At 41.0% G+C, this 12744-nt stretch overlaps 2 protein-coding genes across 4 annotated transcripts in view; both read left to right on the top strand.

Moving 5' to 3' along the window:
- LOC118113926 (oxysterol-binding protein-related protein 10-like) overlaps positions 1-4501 on the top strand; it is a 31916-nt gene extending 27415 nt beyond the window's left edge. For both annotated transcript variants that reach the window (XM_047340929.1, XM_035164055.2), the window contains 3 exons: positions 491-673; positions 1689-1842; positions 2739-4501. In XM_047340929.1, coding sequence (XP_047196885.1) covers positions 491-673; positions 1689-1842; positions 2739-2783 — 382 coding nt within the window. In that variant the 3' untranslated portion in view covers positions 2784-4501. The remainder of the gene's footprint in view (positions 1-490; positions 674-1688; positions 1843-2738) is intronic.
- Positions 4502-4911: 410 nt separating this feature from the next.
- ggctb (gamma-glutamylcyclotransferase b) lies at positions 4912-11357 on the top strand. Of its 2 annotated transcripts, none has more exons than XM_035164040.2 (5): positions 4912-5041; positions 8547-8671; positions 8748-8893; positions 9005-9137; positions 11058-11357. In XM_035164040.2, the coding sequence occupies exons 2-5, from the start codon at positions 8561-8563 to the stop codon at positions 11208-11210; spliced, it is 543 nt and encodes a 180-aa protein (XP_035019931.1). In that variant the 5' UTR covers positions 4912-5041; positions 8547-8560; the 3' UTR covers positions 11211-11357. The 2 variants fall into 2 exon arrangements, with proteins under 2 accessions (XP_035019931.1, XP_035019932.1); XM_035164041.2 differs by having other exon boundaries at positions 10928-11189.
- Positions 11358-12744: the final 1387 nt, after the last annotated feature.

The raw sequence follows: 12744 nt of genomic DNA, 5'->3' as shown, positions 1-12744 counted from the left end.
TGCACTTCATGTTTTTTTACATTGGTTGCTTTGCAAATTGTTACGCTTAAATGTGGATGTTATTGGATTTGCACTGCATATGCCTGCGTTCATATACAATTATTTTTGCTATCAAATTAATAATATGTATGATTCTAGTCCTGTGTGTGGATCATATAGTTGTGATTAAAGGTGTGGGTGGGCCGCACACATTTTTCAGTTTTCAAATTGGGCCGCGGCATTCTTAAGTTTGGGAATGGCTGATCTAGAATATCACATATCCGACCGTTAGAGAATCACTTTCTACTCCGCAAGGCATCGCTCATACTCCAGAAAACAAAATTTGTTCCATGATGCAAAATGGATGTTATGATAACTTAAATAATAATTGAAACTAATGCAATGTGATTTCAGATCACAGTCCTCTCATTTGCACTCATTATCATTGGATTGTGCACATCCCAGGATGGTGATATGTCATTCCTGAATGTTAAATGTTGATTTCTCTCAGAGTAACAGCAGAGGTGAAGAACAACCACACAGGAAACATAGTGTGTAAGGCCCAGGGAGAGTGGAATGGGATTCTGGAGTTCACCTACAACAACGGGGAAAACAAGGTGATCGATACCTCCAAACTGCCAGTCATCAAGAAGAAGATCCAGCCTCTGGAGAAGCAGGGCCAGTATGAGTCACGGTGGGTGCACTTAAGTCAGTCACGCACATTTTCAAATGTCTACTAGGTAGAGAAGCTCACATGAATTCAAAAATGATGCTACAAAGTAATTAAAGGTTCAGTGTGTAGCATTAAGGGACAGTGGTAAATTGTGGTAAATTAGTGGTAAATTAGAATATTACAAAAAAGCCTGCCATTCAAGGATTTAGGAGAAACTACGGTGGCCTGCGGGTAAGTGCAAAAAGCCGTCTTCGGAGTCAGTGTTTGGTTTGTCTGTTCTGGGCTTCAGCAGAAATATGTAAAGGAGTCATTCTTTGGTAACTAAAACACAAAGATTCTTAGTTTCAGGTGATTCAATAATTATGAATATAATATTTAATTTCTGCTGAGATCTAGATCCTACACACTGGAACTGAAACTCATTTCAGCTCTTCCACTTTCAGTGCTTGAAGTTTTTCAACTGACTTTAATTTGACGATTTCTGGATGTGTGCTTTGGTGTCAAAACTGTGACATGATCTTTGATGATTTTGTGATGTCAGAGATTTTGATGACAAAGAATGTTGCTTTGTGAGATTGTAAATAGAACCCATTACTCCCATCAGGCTAGTTTTTGTAACAATGTCAACAGGCCCATTTTGAATGGACAAACACATAGTTGTTAACCCTTCTAATAGATTGAGGAATCTCCATCTTTCTGTCTCTCTCTTTCCATCTGCCCGACTGTCTGTCTGTCTGTCTGCCAACTCTGAGATCATAACAATGATGACCTCATAGTGTTGTCACACAAAGCACAGCGTCTGTGTTGATCTGGGTTTGGCAGGATTTCATACAACAGTAATGCGATTGTAAATCTTTGGACGCCTGTTCCAAATACATGATCCTGAGCACATGTAGCCTCATATGGGAAGTGTATCTGTTCACAAGTCAAACAGTTGTACACATCAATGAATGATTGTGCCGTGAGCTGTATTTTTATTTCCCAGACAAGTCAATGTCAATGACAGCTGTTCTGGTTCTGTGTTTCCTGTGTGTAGGTGTCTTTGGCAGCATGTGACAGCATCGCTAGAGGCAGGAAATATGGACACAGCCACAGAACACAAACACTGGCTGGAGGAGAGGCAGCGCAGTGAGGGCAAACAGAGAGCGACCACCAAAACTCCCTGGAAACCCAAGTATTTTATCAAAGAGGTGAGGAGCAGCACACTTCAGTAACACCTGCTGCCTTTGTGACCACTAACAGGTTCATAGGTTGGTGGGCTTTTATCATATTTTGTCTTTTTAGGGACTTTGCCAACTCAGTATTTAAAACCTCATGTTATCTCACAACATCTTAGTAGTTTTTTTTCTAACCCTGGAAATAATGAACTTCACTACAACACGTGACACGCTGCCAACAATAATGTTTATGGGTGTATTTTGATAAATACAATCCCTTGTTGCTCACCTCAAACACACAACTCGCTGCGTCTGTCTCTGTCGTCTCTGTCGTCTCTTTTGACTGAAAGGTATGAACACACATTCACAGATTTTTCTTTTCTTTCTTTTATGCCAGCAAACAAATAAAACAATAAATGTTGCATCCACCTAACTGATTGAACAGAAAAGTAAAAGCTTGAACCTGTGCAGGTATATAGTGACATCATTCTGACAGGTCAAGAAACAGGTTGTGAGCAGGTCCAAGATGAAACCGGAAATGTATTTTAAAACTGTGGCTGACACCTACAATTCAATCTTATTGCTTGCTCTTGCGAAAGTTAATCAAATAAGTTTGACTGCTTTTGTTTCTTTACCTGTCTCACTTCATGTGATGTGATAGTGATTCAACCATGTTCTCACATTTGAGCTGTTAACTCAATGAATACAATGGAACAATTTCCAATGACATCCCTAAAGCTGCCAATATGATTCTTCAAAGCAATTGTTCGAGCTGAAATTACCAGTGTGATCATCGTAACTTTGAGGACTGCATGTCTCTTTTGTAGTTTCATATATTGTTTGTTATTGGCTTCTTCTTTATGATCAAATCATTTCTACTTGAAAACTATTATGTAATATTATATTTATTTGTGTGCGCGTGTGTGTAGGGTGAAGGCTGGGTGTACCACAATCCTCTTTGGAAAGCTCACTGACCTTGGAGGCAGTTGGCGGCCAGTGCAGCGATCAGGGTCGGGGGATTGGCCGTCAAGGACACGAGGAGGGAGAGAAAGACAGATACGGACAGAGAGAGAGACGGATGAGACTCTCTGTGTGCCAGAACAAGAGGTGCCAAAGACTTCCAGTGGAAAATGGACAAACTCATAGTCATAGTGAGTTGAGACTGATCTTACACGGGTATGTTTTATATTACTGGATTCAGACACATACCTGGATTTGATGACAGAATGGGACTTTTTTTTCTTATAATAAATCCAAACAACAGCTACTGCCATTCTAACTAATTACTTGTTTGCACAATGTACTCAGCAACTTTTGGTCACAACTGTTTTGCACAACTAACTGTAAAATATATATATATATATATATATATATACATATACTGTATATCAATCAGCCAGAACATTATGACCACACAATGACGAGGTGATCATCACAAGAGAATGTCACATGTCAAGCTCTGGGAAATGCAGAATTCATCGGTGAGGAACAGTTGATAGTCGTATAGTCAATATTGCAGATGTGGGAGACATTTGCAGTTGTAAAGACCTGAGGCAGACAACTGGGCCGGAGTATATTTGAAAGGACCAGGGCTCATGGGGTGCTGCTGGTCAGCAGTGGTGAGCACCTACTGACACCGATGTGCAGGAACCCTGGAGGATGTGCAGGAACGAGTCTGATCCGCTGTGTCCATCTCACAACTTACAGGACTTAAAGGATCTGTATCGCTGCCAGACACCACAAGGACCTCCAGAGGCCTTGTAGACAACAGGCCTCAGTGGACCAACGATGTGGAAGACACGAGTGGTCATAATGTTTTGGCTCCTCAGTATAGTATAAGCAGCACTGCACATGTGTGAGCGTGTTATGTTTGGGTGTATGTCTGTGAGAACGGATGAACCATATAGCCAGTTTGAAAAACAAGCCTGAAAGCACATTTCATAGAACCCAGCGGGAGAATGTAGTTACGTAGACTGGTTACATTTGGAGCTGAAGCTGTAGCCCACTGATCTTCTACCTGAAGCAACTCAATTTTATAGATTTTTTTAGGAGGGAAACAATGTCACATCTAGACTCATTCTTCACATTCACCTGGGGAATGCTACACACTTAAGAGTACATACATTTATCACGATAAGGCTCTGTGTTATTCAACCTCAACATCGAATGAAACCCTCCAGTCACTCATGACTTTACATACAACGACCCCCAAACCATTTACTATGCTGCAGTTTTATCAGAGAGTCGGAAAAATGTTTTAGCCTCAAACATCAATTCACTCAACATCAAAAATACTCTCTAACTTCCCAACGCATACGGTTTGGTTTTCATCTGTCTCGGTCCTCTGATATGTGCCTCTGAAATATCTGCATCTACCCATATTTAACAATTTTTACAAAAGCAAAATTTAATAATCGATCCAAAAAAGAAAATCCATCAATCAAGGTAACACTTAAGCCAGTCTTTCATTTATTTTAGTTTGTATTCCCTGGGAGATGTTCCTAGTGGGAAGTAGTGCAGTGTCATCATGTAGATTTGATCAGACAAATAAACAACCAAACACATTGTCCTCCATTTGACTAAATAGTCAACAAACCTATGCAACACTTACTGTAGATGGCGGTTCTCGGGGGGGCTGGGCTTGTGAAATAACAATCTCTGTATTTGTTTAAAATAAATATCTCTTGTCAAACCTGCTGTCTCCTGAATTGTTCTATGCTCCTTTGTTGTTTTGGTGCTCAAGAGAGGGGGAAGAGCGGTTTTTAGACATGACCTCCAGAGGATGTCCGAAGAAATGGTTCTTAACTTTCTGCAGACTTTGCCTTTTATACATGCACAACGCAGATCACATGTTTTTGTTTACAGCACGAGATGCCAGCTTCAGCACTTGTCACCTAAAACTCTCTTGACATCTTCGTCTGTGTCTTCTACGTGAATGCCACCACGCTTTCGGATCCGGAGATATATTTTTTTGCCTTTTTGATTTTTGCATCTGTCACATTTTAGAATAGTCCTCAACTATTGGCTCCCGTTGAATCCTGTTTTCACATTGGCTCCAGTTTTAACCAAGGGGCTGGCCAGACAAAACCCTGCCCCAGGAAGTCCGGAGGCTCTCACTCTGACATTTCACACATACAACCCCTCCGGAGAAAGTCAGAAGGATCTTCAGAGTTTAGTGCTTGTCTGAAAGCTGCTATAGAGGCGGATAAAAAAGGATATTCAATCCTTTAAAGTAAGTGAATCTTGTAATATCATAATGGAAACTATGCACAGAGTACTGTAGGACAAATAAAAGTTCTGCTTTCAAACATTTGTTTGTTTGAGTATAAGTATTATCAGCAAAACTAACTTAAAGTCAAATATACAGTGCCCAATCCATAGTGTTAGCTTATATTACCATCCAATATATGCATTGTATAACTGTATTTTTGGCCGTTGCCAAGCTGGTTGAATGAAACTATGGTAATGTTAGCGTCTTTATGCTGCACTCTGTTTGAGCTTTAATCCGTGACAACACATTATGTTTTGTAATTTAGCTTCAAAGTAAATCATGCCATTTAAATCATAATCCGTGGAAACACACAAAGACATAACTGCCTGTAAATTACTGCCTGTGTGTGGAAACTGACCCACAGTGCATCAGTGTGTACTTGCTGCCATCTGGTGAACAAAATAAATAGTACAAGTAGCAAGTGAGGATGAGAATCTGAGACGAAACAGTCACGTCAGGCCTTTGTATATTGGACAGCAGCTTCCTCAATGATGAGTGCAACTCAGATGCTTTATAAATAACTGTGATTACATTACATGTCGTTTAGCTGATGTTTTTATCCAAAGCGCATTCAACATCTATGAGGGGGCATTTCGGGGGGTTCAGCATCTTGCCCAAGGACACTTCGGTATGCACTGAGGAAAATGTTTTGGGCCCTGTAATGTTTACGTGACTTTTTTGTTTAAATTCTACAATAAAATATTATTTAAGTGCTTTTACTTCAAAGTGCTGTGTGTTATTTAATCTGCTACTTGAAGTTTGTTAGTAAATATGAATCATCATTTTGATAAGTATTTTTTATCATTCACGCCAAGTAATATTAACAAGCCTTCTGTATTAACTGCACGCCCTTGACACACTGAAGTAAAGTTTAAGTTTACTCTTCAGTTGCAGCAAGGAAGCCAAAAAGGACTTCTCTCATCATGACTTTAAGATCTGAAGGAAATGCAGCACAAGGGAAAACAGGTTCTTCATGACTGTTGCAAATGTTTACCTTTTACCTAAGGTCTAAGAACAGAATTAGTTAGGAATTAACTTACTGCATTTCTATTCTGTATTTCTTACAGAGCTATTGCACTTTACAGTGATACTTCAGTGAAAATGTAATCTCTGTAGATGTACACGTTTGTCTGTTTATTCAGACTGCCTCAGTGATTTTCTGAAAGCTCTTGAAATTGTAAAAAAGTTTTGGCCACACTGTTGAGCATGAGGCCACTTTATATGGCTAAAAGATTGTATGTTCTGTTATGGCAGTGGTTACAAAATATGCAAGCATTGCAGGCTAGCTGAAATATACATACTTAAAGGCCTTAAAGGGTTAGTTTGGATTATTTTATGTGTGATTGTATGATATCAATAGTCAGTGTATTCGCTACATTGAGAAACAGCATGGAAGCTGTGAAGGACAGAAAGGTCACATGTCCTATTTGAAAATGTTTTAGTCTGACTAAGTGTTTCAAATGAAAGTCTGCGGTAATGCTGCTAGCACTGATTTAGATATGTTTTAATGCCCACCAGATTGTATGTGTAAAAAGCAACCTCTTACATCAGTGTTGAAGGGGGAATAAAAGGTGCTGTTTCTGTAAAAACATGTTATTTCATGTTTTATAGAAGTCTTACGCTGAAACAATCATATTGACAAATTGCCAGTAAAATCTACTTAAGTATTCTTTATCTACCAAGTCTTACTAGTAGGTAAACTTTACTTGAGGATTTCCCAAGTAAAAATTACAAAGAATTTCTGCGTGGAAATTGTTACCGAGCTTTTTTTAAGTAGATGTCACTCCAAATTTCTTTCAGTGTGGGCTGAGATTGGAGCTGCTGACCTTTTGGGTGGAGGGCAACTGCTCTACCCCCTCAGCCACAGCCACCCCATGAAATAAATAATATAATCTTTAATATTTTTAATTATATTAAATATTGTAATATGTTTATCCTTGTTTTAATGGGCTAGTTGATGGCAAATGGAATGTATTTATATAGCACTTTTCTTCTCATCGACCACTCAAAGCGCTGAGTAACATTGACCCATTCACACGCACACATACACTCCACTTTCACACACTGCTTGATCCAAGATGATTTCGCACTGCTGCCATCTAATGTGCAGACGTAACAAGCAGAGAGAAGATCACCATGAGACTTCCACCATCACAGGTCCTGATAAAAAGTGGATGCAGAGTCATTGGATGTGATGATGGCTCAGCCAGACAAAGGAGCAGAGTGGTTTCTCTCCAGGTTTCCTCAGTGCACTGACCCTCAGGTGCAAAACACAATAACATTTCAGAAAATGTACAGGAAAAAAGCCACATTAAACAGCTAAAGTTAATAAAACAATATCAAGGTTTCCACCTGAGTAGTAGAAGTTGGAAGAGAGGGGATCTGATTAGCTATTGTGTCATAATTACTTTTATATTAACTGTTGTCATATGTGATTGGTCAACTGACTTAAATTTAACAAAGTCCTGCAATCATTTTTGAAGGTTAAAATTTTAATATATTAAAATATATATAATTTATTGTATTGCTTTATATAAGCCCTTGTGATAGACTGGCACATGTCCAGGGTGATATTGACTGTATTTGTTGGTGCATAAAATGATGTGTAATTATTATGTCAGATCCCTTTAGAGTGTTAATGTTTGATTGTGGTATCAGCAGTTGGGCGTCAGTATTGTTGTTATTAATCTCATGTGACCCTGTACAGGACCAGTTTATTATTAATCTATTATATGAGAAGACTTTGTCACTGGATGGGAAAAACAACAAGACTTGAAACAACAATCAAACATTAACAGACAATAAATCACTACATTAGATACGATGACAGTATGTAGTAGTGGGCAGACGTCCCAGTTTTGGTTGACCCAAGGCTTGAAGCCTGCACTATGAAGCAGTTAGTAAGATAACTCCTGCAGGGTTACAAAGGTGGTTCACATCTTTTATTTCATTGTTGAAAAGATATTACAAACACGGTTTTGACATAAAATATACATCAATAGATAGTACAAAGGAATTACCTACACTAGTAAAGCAGTAATAATAATAACAGTTACAAACGTGATGTTATGATAAGAAACGAAGGATAAGAATAAGTGTGTATATGAAAAATAGAAGTAAAGTGTTTTTACTATATACGTGTACGTGTGTGTGCGCGTGTGTGTATGCGCGTGTGTGTGTGTGTGTGTGTGTGTGTGTGTGTAGCTTAGTGCTGTTGGCTCAACACATGAGGCAAACTATGTATTGTGAGTGTGAATAGGGCTGTGTGGCAGTACAGGGGATTAGCATGAGAATGGTGTGTGAGTGCTGGAAGGCCAGTACTTCATTTCTGTCACTCTGCAGCTCCAGCTCTCTCCCCTCAGCCTTTTGCTTCTCCACACAATCAGCTGTGTCTAAACCCTGCTCTCCACCTTCACTCTGCTCCGTTCATTGTCAACCCTCCTTGTTCTCGTCTTCCTCCTCTCAGAAACTGGCGCCAACATGGAGAATAACTGCACCTTCCTATACTTTGCATATGGTAGCAACCTGCTGAAGGAGCGGCTGCAGCTCAGGAACCCCTCTGCAATGGTAAACTGTGTGGCCATGCTCAAGGTACAGTCTTATATCAAAGATATTAGGGTTCCATTCAGAAATGTGAACACTTACTATTTCTATCTCTCTGTTTCAGGACTATAAATTAGTGTTTGGGAACTATAAAGGCCTTGCCAATGACCGGTGGCATGGAGGTGTGGCCACCATAGAGCACAGCCCAGGGGACGAGATGTGGGGTGTGGTGTGGAGGATGAACATGTCCGATCTGGAGTCTCTAGACAGGTGGTTTTCATTTATCTTTTTCTTTAATGCCCAGAATTCTTTGAATGTTTTCCTGTAAAACTGATGTCTGCCAAATGTGATTTTTTTGTGTACGTGTGTGCGCACACTCAGTCAAGAAAATGTGACATTAGGTGCGTACAACCCTGTGGATGTATCAGTGAACACAAAAGGCCAGGAGCTCAACTGTCGTACCTACATAATGTACAGCTGCGTGTACGCCCCACCATCACCACATTACCTACAGGTAAGAGACCTTTCACTGCATCAATGCTTGTGGCTCAGAGCACTTACTGTTGGAGGAGAGATTCCTTCCAGGCTGATGTGGATGTATCAAATTCTTCAGTCATTCAACTTCAAAGGATAAGGTCGATAACATTCTCACTCAACAATTCCCATAACAACACCGAAACCATCAACTTGTAATGTGTCTCCCAGTACTTTCTGACTTTGCTTCCTACTGATGTACATGTTTAAAAATACAATTTTGTGGAGTGGAGCTGCAGTATCAAGTTTATGCCAACACACTTAAGCAAGTGTGTTGGCATAAACTTGATACTTGACCGATCAGTCTCAGCTGTCAATCATTAAGGTTTCATCCTTTTTTTTTACTTAAAAAAAAAAAAGAAGCCAAACCAAATGTACAGGAAAAAGAGCAGTTGAACATACATCAGTGTGATAACAACCACTAAAAATGACAGACACAATTTTTAGGAACGATATATTTATCGTGTGCTGTGATTTTCGTTAGTTTGCCCAATGTCCTGTCTCTTATCATGGAGCAGGCAGGGTGACCTATATGGCCTATACTACATTCAGCCACCAGGGGGCAATCAAAATGATTTGGATTCACTTTGTCATGTAGTCCATCTGTATATGCAGTACAGTTATGGAGCATACAACAATGGAGGTCTATGGCTCAGACGTAAGATGTATAAGGCTTTAAACACATATTATTAGTATGGTTCTTTTCATGGTCCACATAAACCAATGTGGTTTAACAGTTCTCAGTAAATCCTAAATCAGGAAGCTGATGTTCAGTTTTTGTCTGAAGTGTTAAAAAGGTGGATTTCCAATCATATGACCACAAGAGACCAATAAGATTACTGTACCTATCTCAAGCAAGTTAGTTACACTGGTCTATAACTTAAGACATTATACACTAACCTATACACACTACTTTCTGCTATGATAAAGAACAGCTCATATGGGTTAAAGAATAGGACAAGGTAGCTCTGAAAAACTGAGACATTGTCATTGAAACAACTTGTTGCAAAACTTTGCAATGGTACAATCCTCACAAGTTATCCATGCATGCAATTGTAAATGAATGTAGTGATGTCGGACATGTTGTTGTGAGTTAGTAGGAAAAACAAATACGATCATGAAACCGGTCGGGAGCATCAACTCTTCCCTCCTTCTGTCTGTGAAGCATCTGGAATAGGGATCAGTCTGCTCACGACCCTGATCACCTGTTGTGTGATCAAAAGGTCAGAAGAGTCGGGGCACACCCCCACTACCGTGCAACGATTTACAGATCTGACAGCTTGTGAGTTAGAATGCCAGATTGTTCATGTGTGAGCTCCAAACATGCCTGAGAGAAAAACAGCATGCTGTGAGGGACGCCGTGGCTTTGTCCACTAAAGTGTAAATGCAAGAGACCACTGCATTGTCCCCTGTGTTATACTGGACATTGTTACTGTAAAAGCTGATAGGTGTTCTCAGATGTATTGTGATCTGTGGATCCTGACACACTGTAGCTTACATGGTTGTAACACGCAGAATGATTCCATGCAGCACAGAGCAGAGGTGAACAGACTACTGTACATTTACAGTCTGAGTCAGCTACAGGGAATGGGGGATGTGACACAGACAGAGCCTTAGACAGATGTCTGCTTCTTAAAGATGTATGTATTAGCAAAGAAAAATCATTCTAACATGAAACATTTGAAGACCTGAACTACTGAGCAAAGAGAGGGGGCAGGGCTGTTGCCATGGATGACATTGTTTCATAAATATGTCTACATTGGCTGACAGGTGATGACGGACGGACGGATGGACGGATGGACGGATGGACGGATGGACGGATGGACGGATGGATGGATGGATGGATGGATGGATGGGATTTAGCTGACCACAACATATTGAACTTCATCAACCGCTGCAGGTGATAGTGATGGGAGCAGAGCAGAACGGCCTGCCAAGGGACTACCAGGAGAAGCTGAGAGCAATCAAGACCAACATGTATGAGGGTCCTCTGCCCATGATGGCTGAACTAGAGAGAGCAAAGGAGAAGGCCAACCACCGCTCTGACGCTTGAAGATTCAGCCTGCGTCAGGTCCAGTTTTTATCATAGGAAAGAACCTGTAACACTGTTTACTTCATGCTTAACTTAATCCCACCTGCCAGGACTGTGACAGAGACCACTGTCAACGAAAGATTTAATAAAGAATTCATGGGTTCAGCATGGTCATGTCTGTCCTTTTATTGGCCCTTTGAATAATTCCACCACTCAGTTCTTCAAACAAAATATGATCCCAAATTAACCAATGAAGTTTGGCTTATTGTTTTCATTGTCTTTCTCAAAATGGCATAGATGGCATCAAAATACTCTTGTCAAAAATATGACAACCCCAGAGGCTACGAGACAAAAGCCAAAGATCCAGAAATCCCTCTTTCAGATGTGTGTTAAAACGTTCCTTTAAAATGTTGGTTTTCTCTATAATACTGTAAGGTCATTTCGCGAAAGATGTGTAGACTTTCTGCTGTCCTGATGTCATTGGGGAGCTCGTTCCACCATTTAGGAGCCAGGACAGCAAACAGTCGTGACTTTGTTGAGTGTTTACCTCGCAGTGAGGGAGCAAGCTGATTGGCAGATGCAGAGCAGAGTGGACGGGCTGGGGTGAAAGGTTTGACCATGTCCTGGATGTAGACTGGACCCGATCCGTTCGCAGCAAGGTACGCAAGTACTAATGTTTTGAAACGGATGCGGGCAGCCACTGGTAACCAGTGAAGGGAGCGGAGGAGCGGAGTAGTGTGAGTGAACTTAAGTTGGTTAAAGACCAGTCGAGCTGCTGCATTCTGGATGAGCTGCAGAGGTCGGATGGCACTAGCAGGTAGACCAGCCAGGAGGGAGTTGCAGTAGTCTAGGCGTGAGATGACCAGGGCCTGGACCAGAACCTGCACCACCTTCTGAGTGAGAAGGGGACGTATTCTCCTGATGTTGTGCAGCATGTATCTACAGGAACGTGTTGTTGCAGTAATGTTGGCAGTGAGGGAGAGTTGACTGTCGAGTGTCACACCCAGGTTCCTAGCAGTCTGATTGGGGGCTAACACCGAGTTGTCAAAAGTAATAGTCAGGTCGTGGGTGGGAGAGCCTTTCCCTTGAAGGAAAAGTAGTTCAGTTTTACCAAGGTTCATTTTTAGTTGGTGTGCGGACATCCACTGAGAGATGTCAGTCAGACAGTCAGAGATCCGTGCTGCTACCTGTTTTTCAGATTGGGGAAAAGAGAGGATTAGTTGGGTGTCATCAGTTTAGCTATGGTAGGAAAAGCCATGTGAGTGAATGACAGAGCCGAGAGAGTTGGTGTACAGAGAGAAGAGGAGGGGACCCAGGACGGAACCTTGAGGGACCCCAGTAGTGAGAGGAAAAGGTTCAGACACAGATCCTCTCCAAGTTACCCGGTAAGTGCGGTCGTTGAGGTAGGATGAGAGCCGGGAGAGAGCAGAGCCTGAGACACCCAGGTCCTGAAGGGAGGAAATAAGAATCTGTTGGTTCACTGTGTCAAATGTACACAGTGCCTTCAGTTTCTGCTTCACCTGTTTAATGGACAGATTTCCAGATTCTTAGTGGT

The sequence above is a fragment of the Hippoglossus stenolepis genome, chromosome 8 (genome assembly GCF_022539355.2).
Source record: "Hippoglossus stenolepis isolate QCI-W04-F060 chromosome 8, HSTE1.2, whole genome shotgun sequence".
Classification (NCBI taxonomy): Eukaryota; Metazoa; Chordata; class Actinopteri; order Pleuronectiformes; family Pleuronectidae; genus Hippoglossus; species Hippoglossus stenolepis.
The sequence above is the reverse complement of the archived record's forward strand: the minus strand, read 5'-3'. Positions and strand labels throughout refer to the sequence as shown.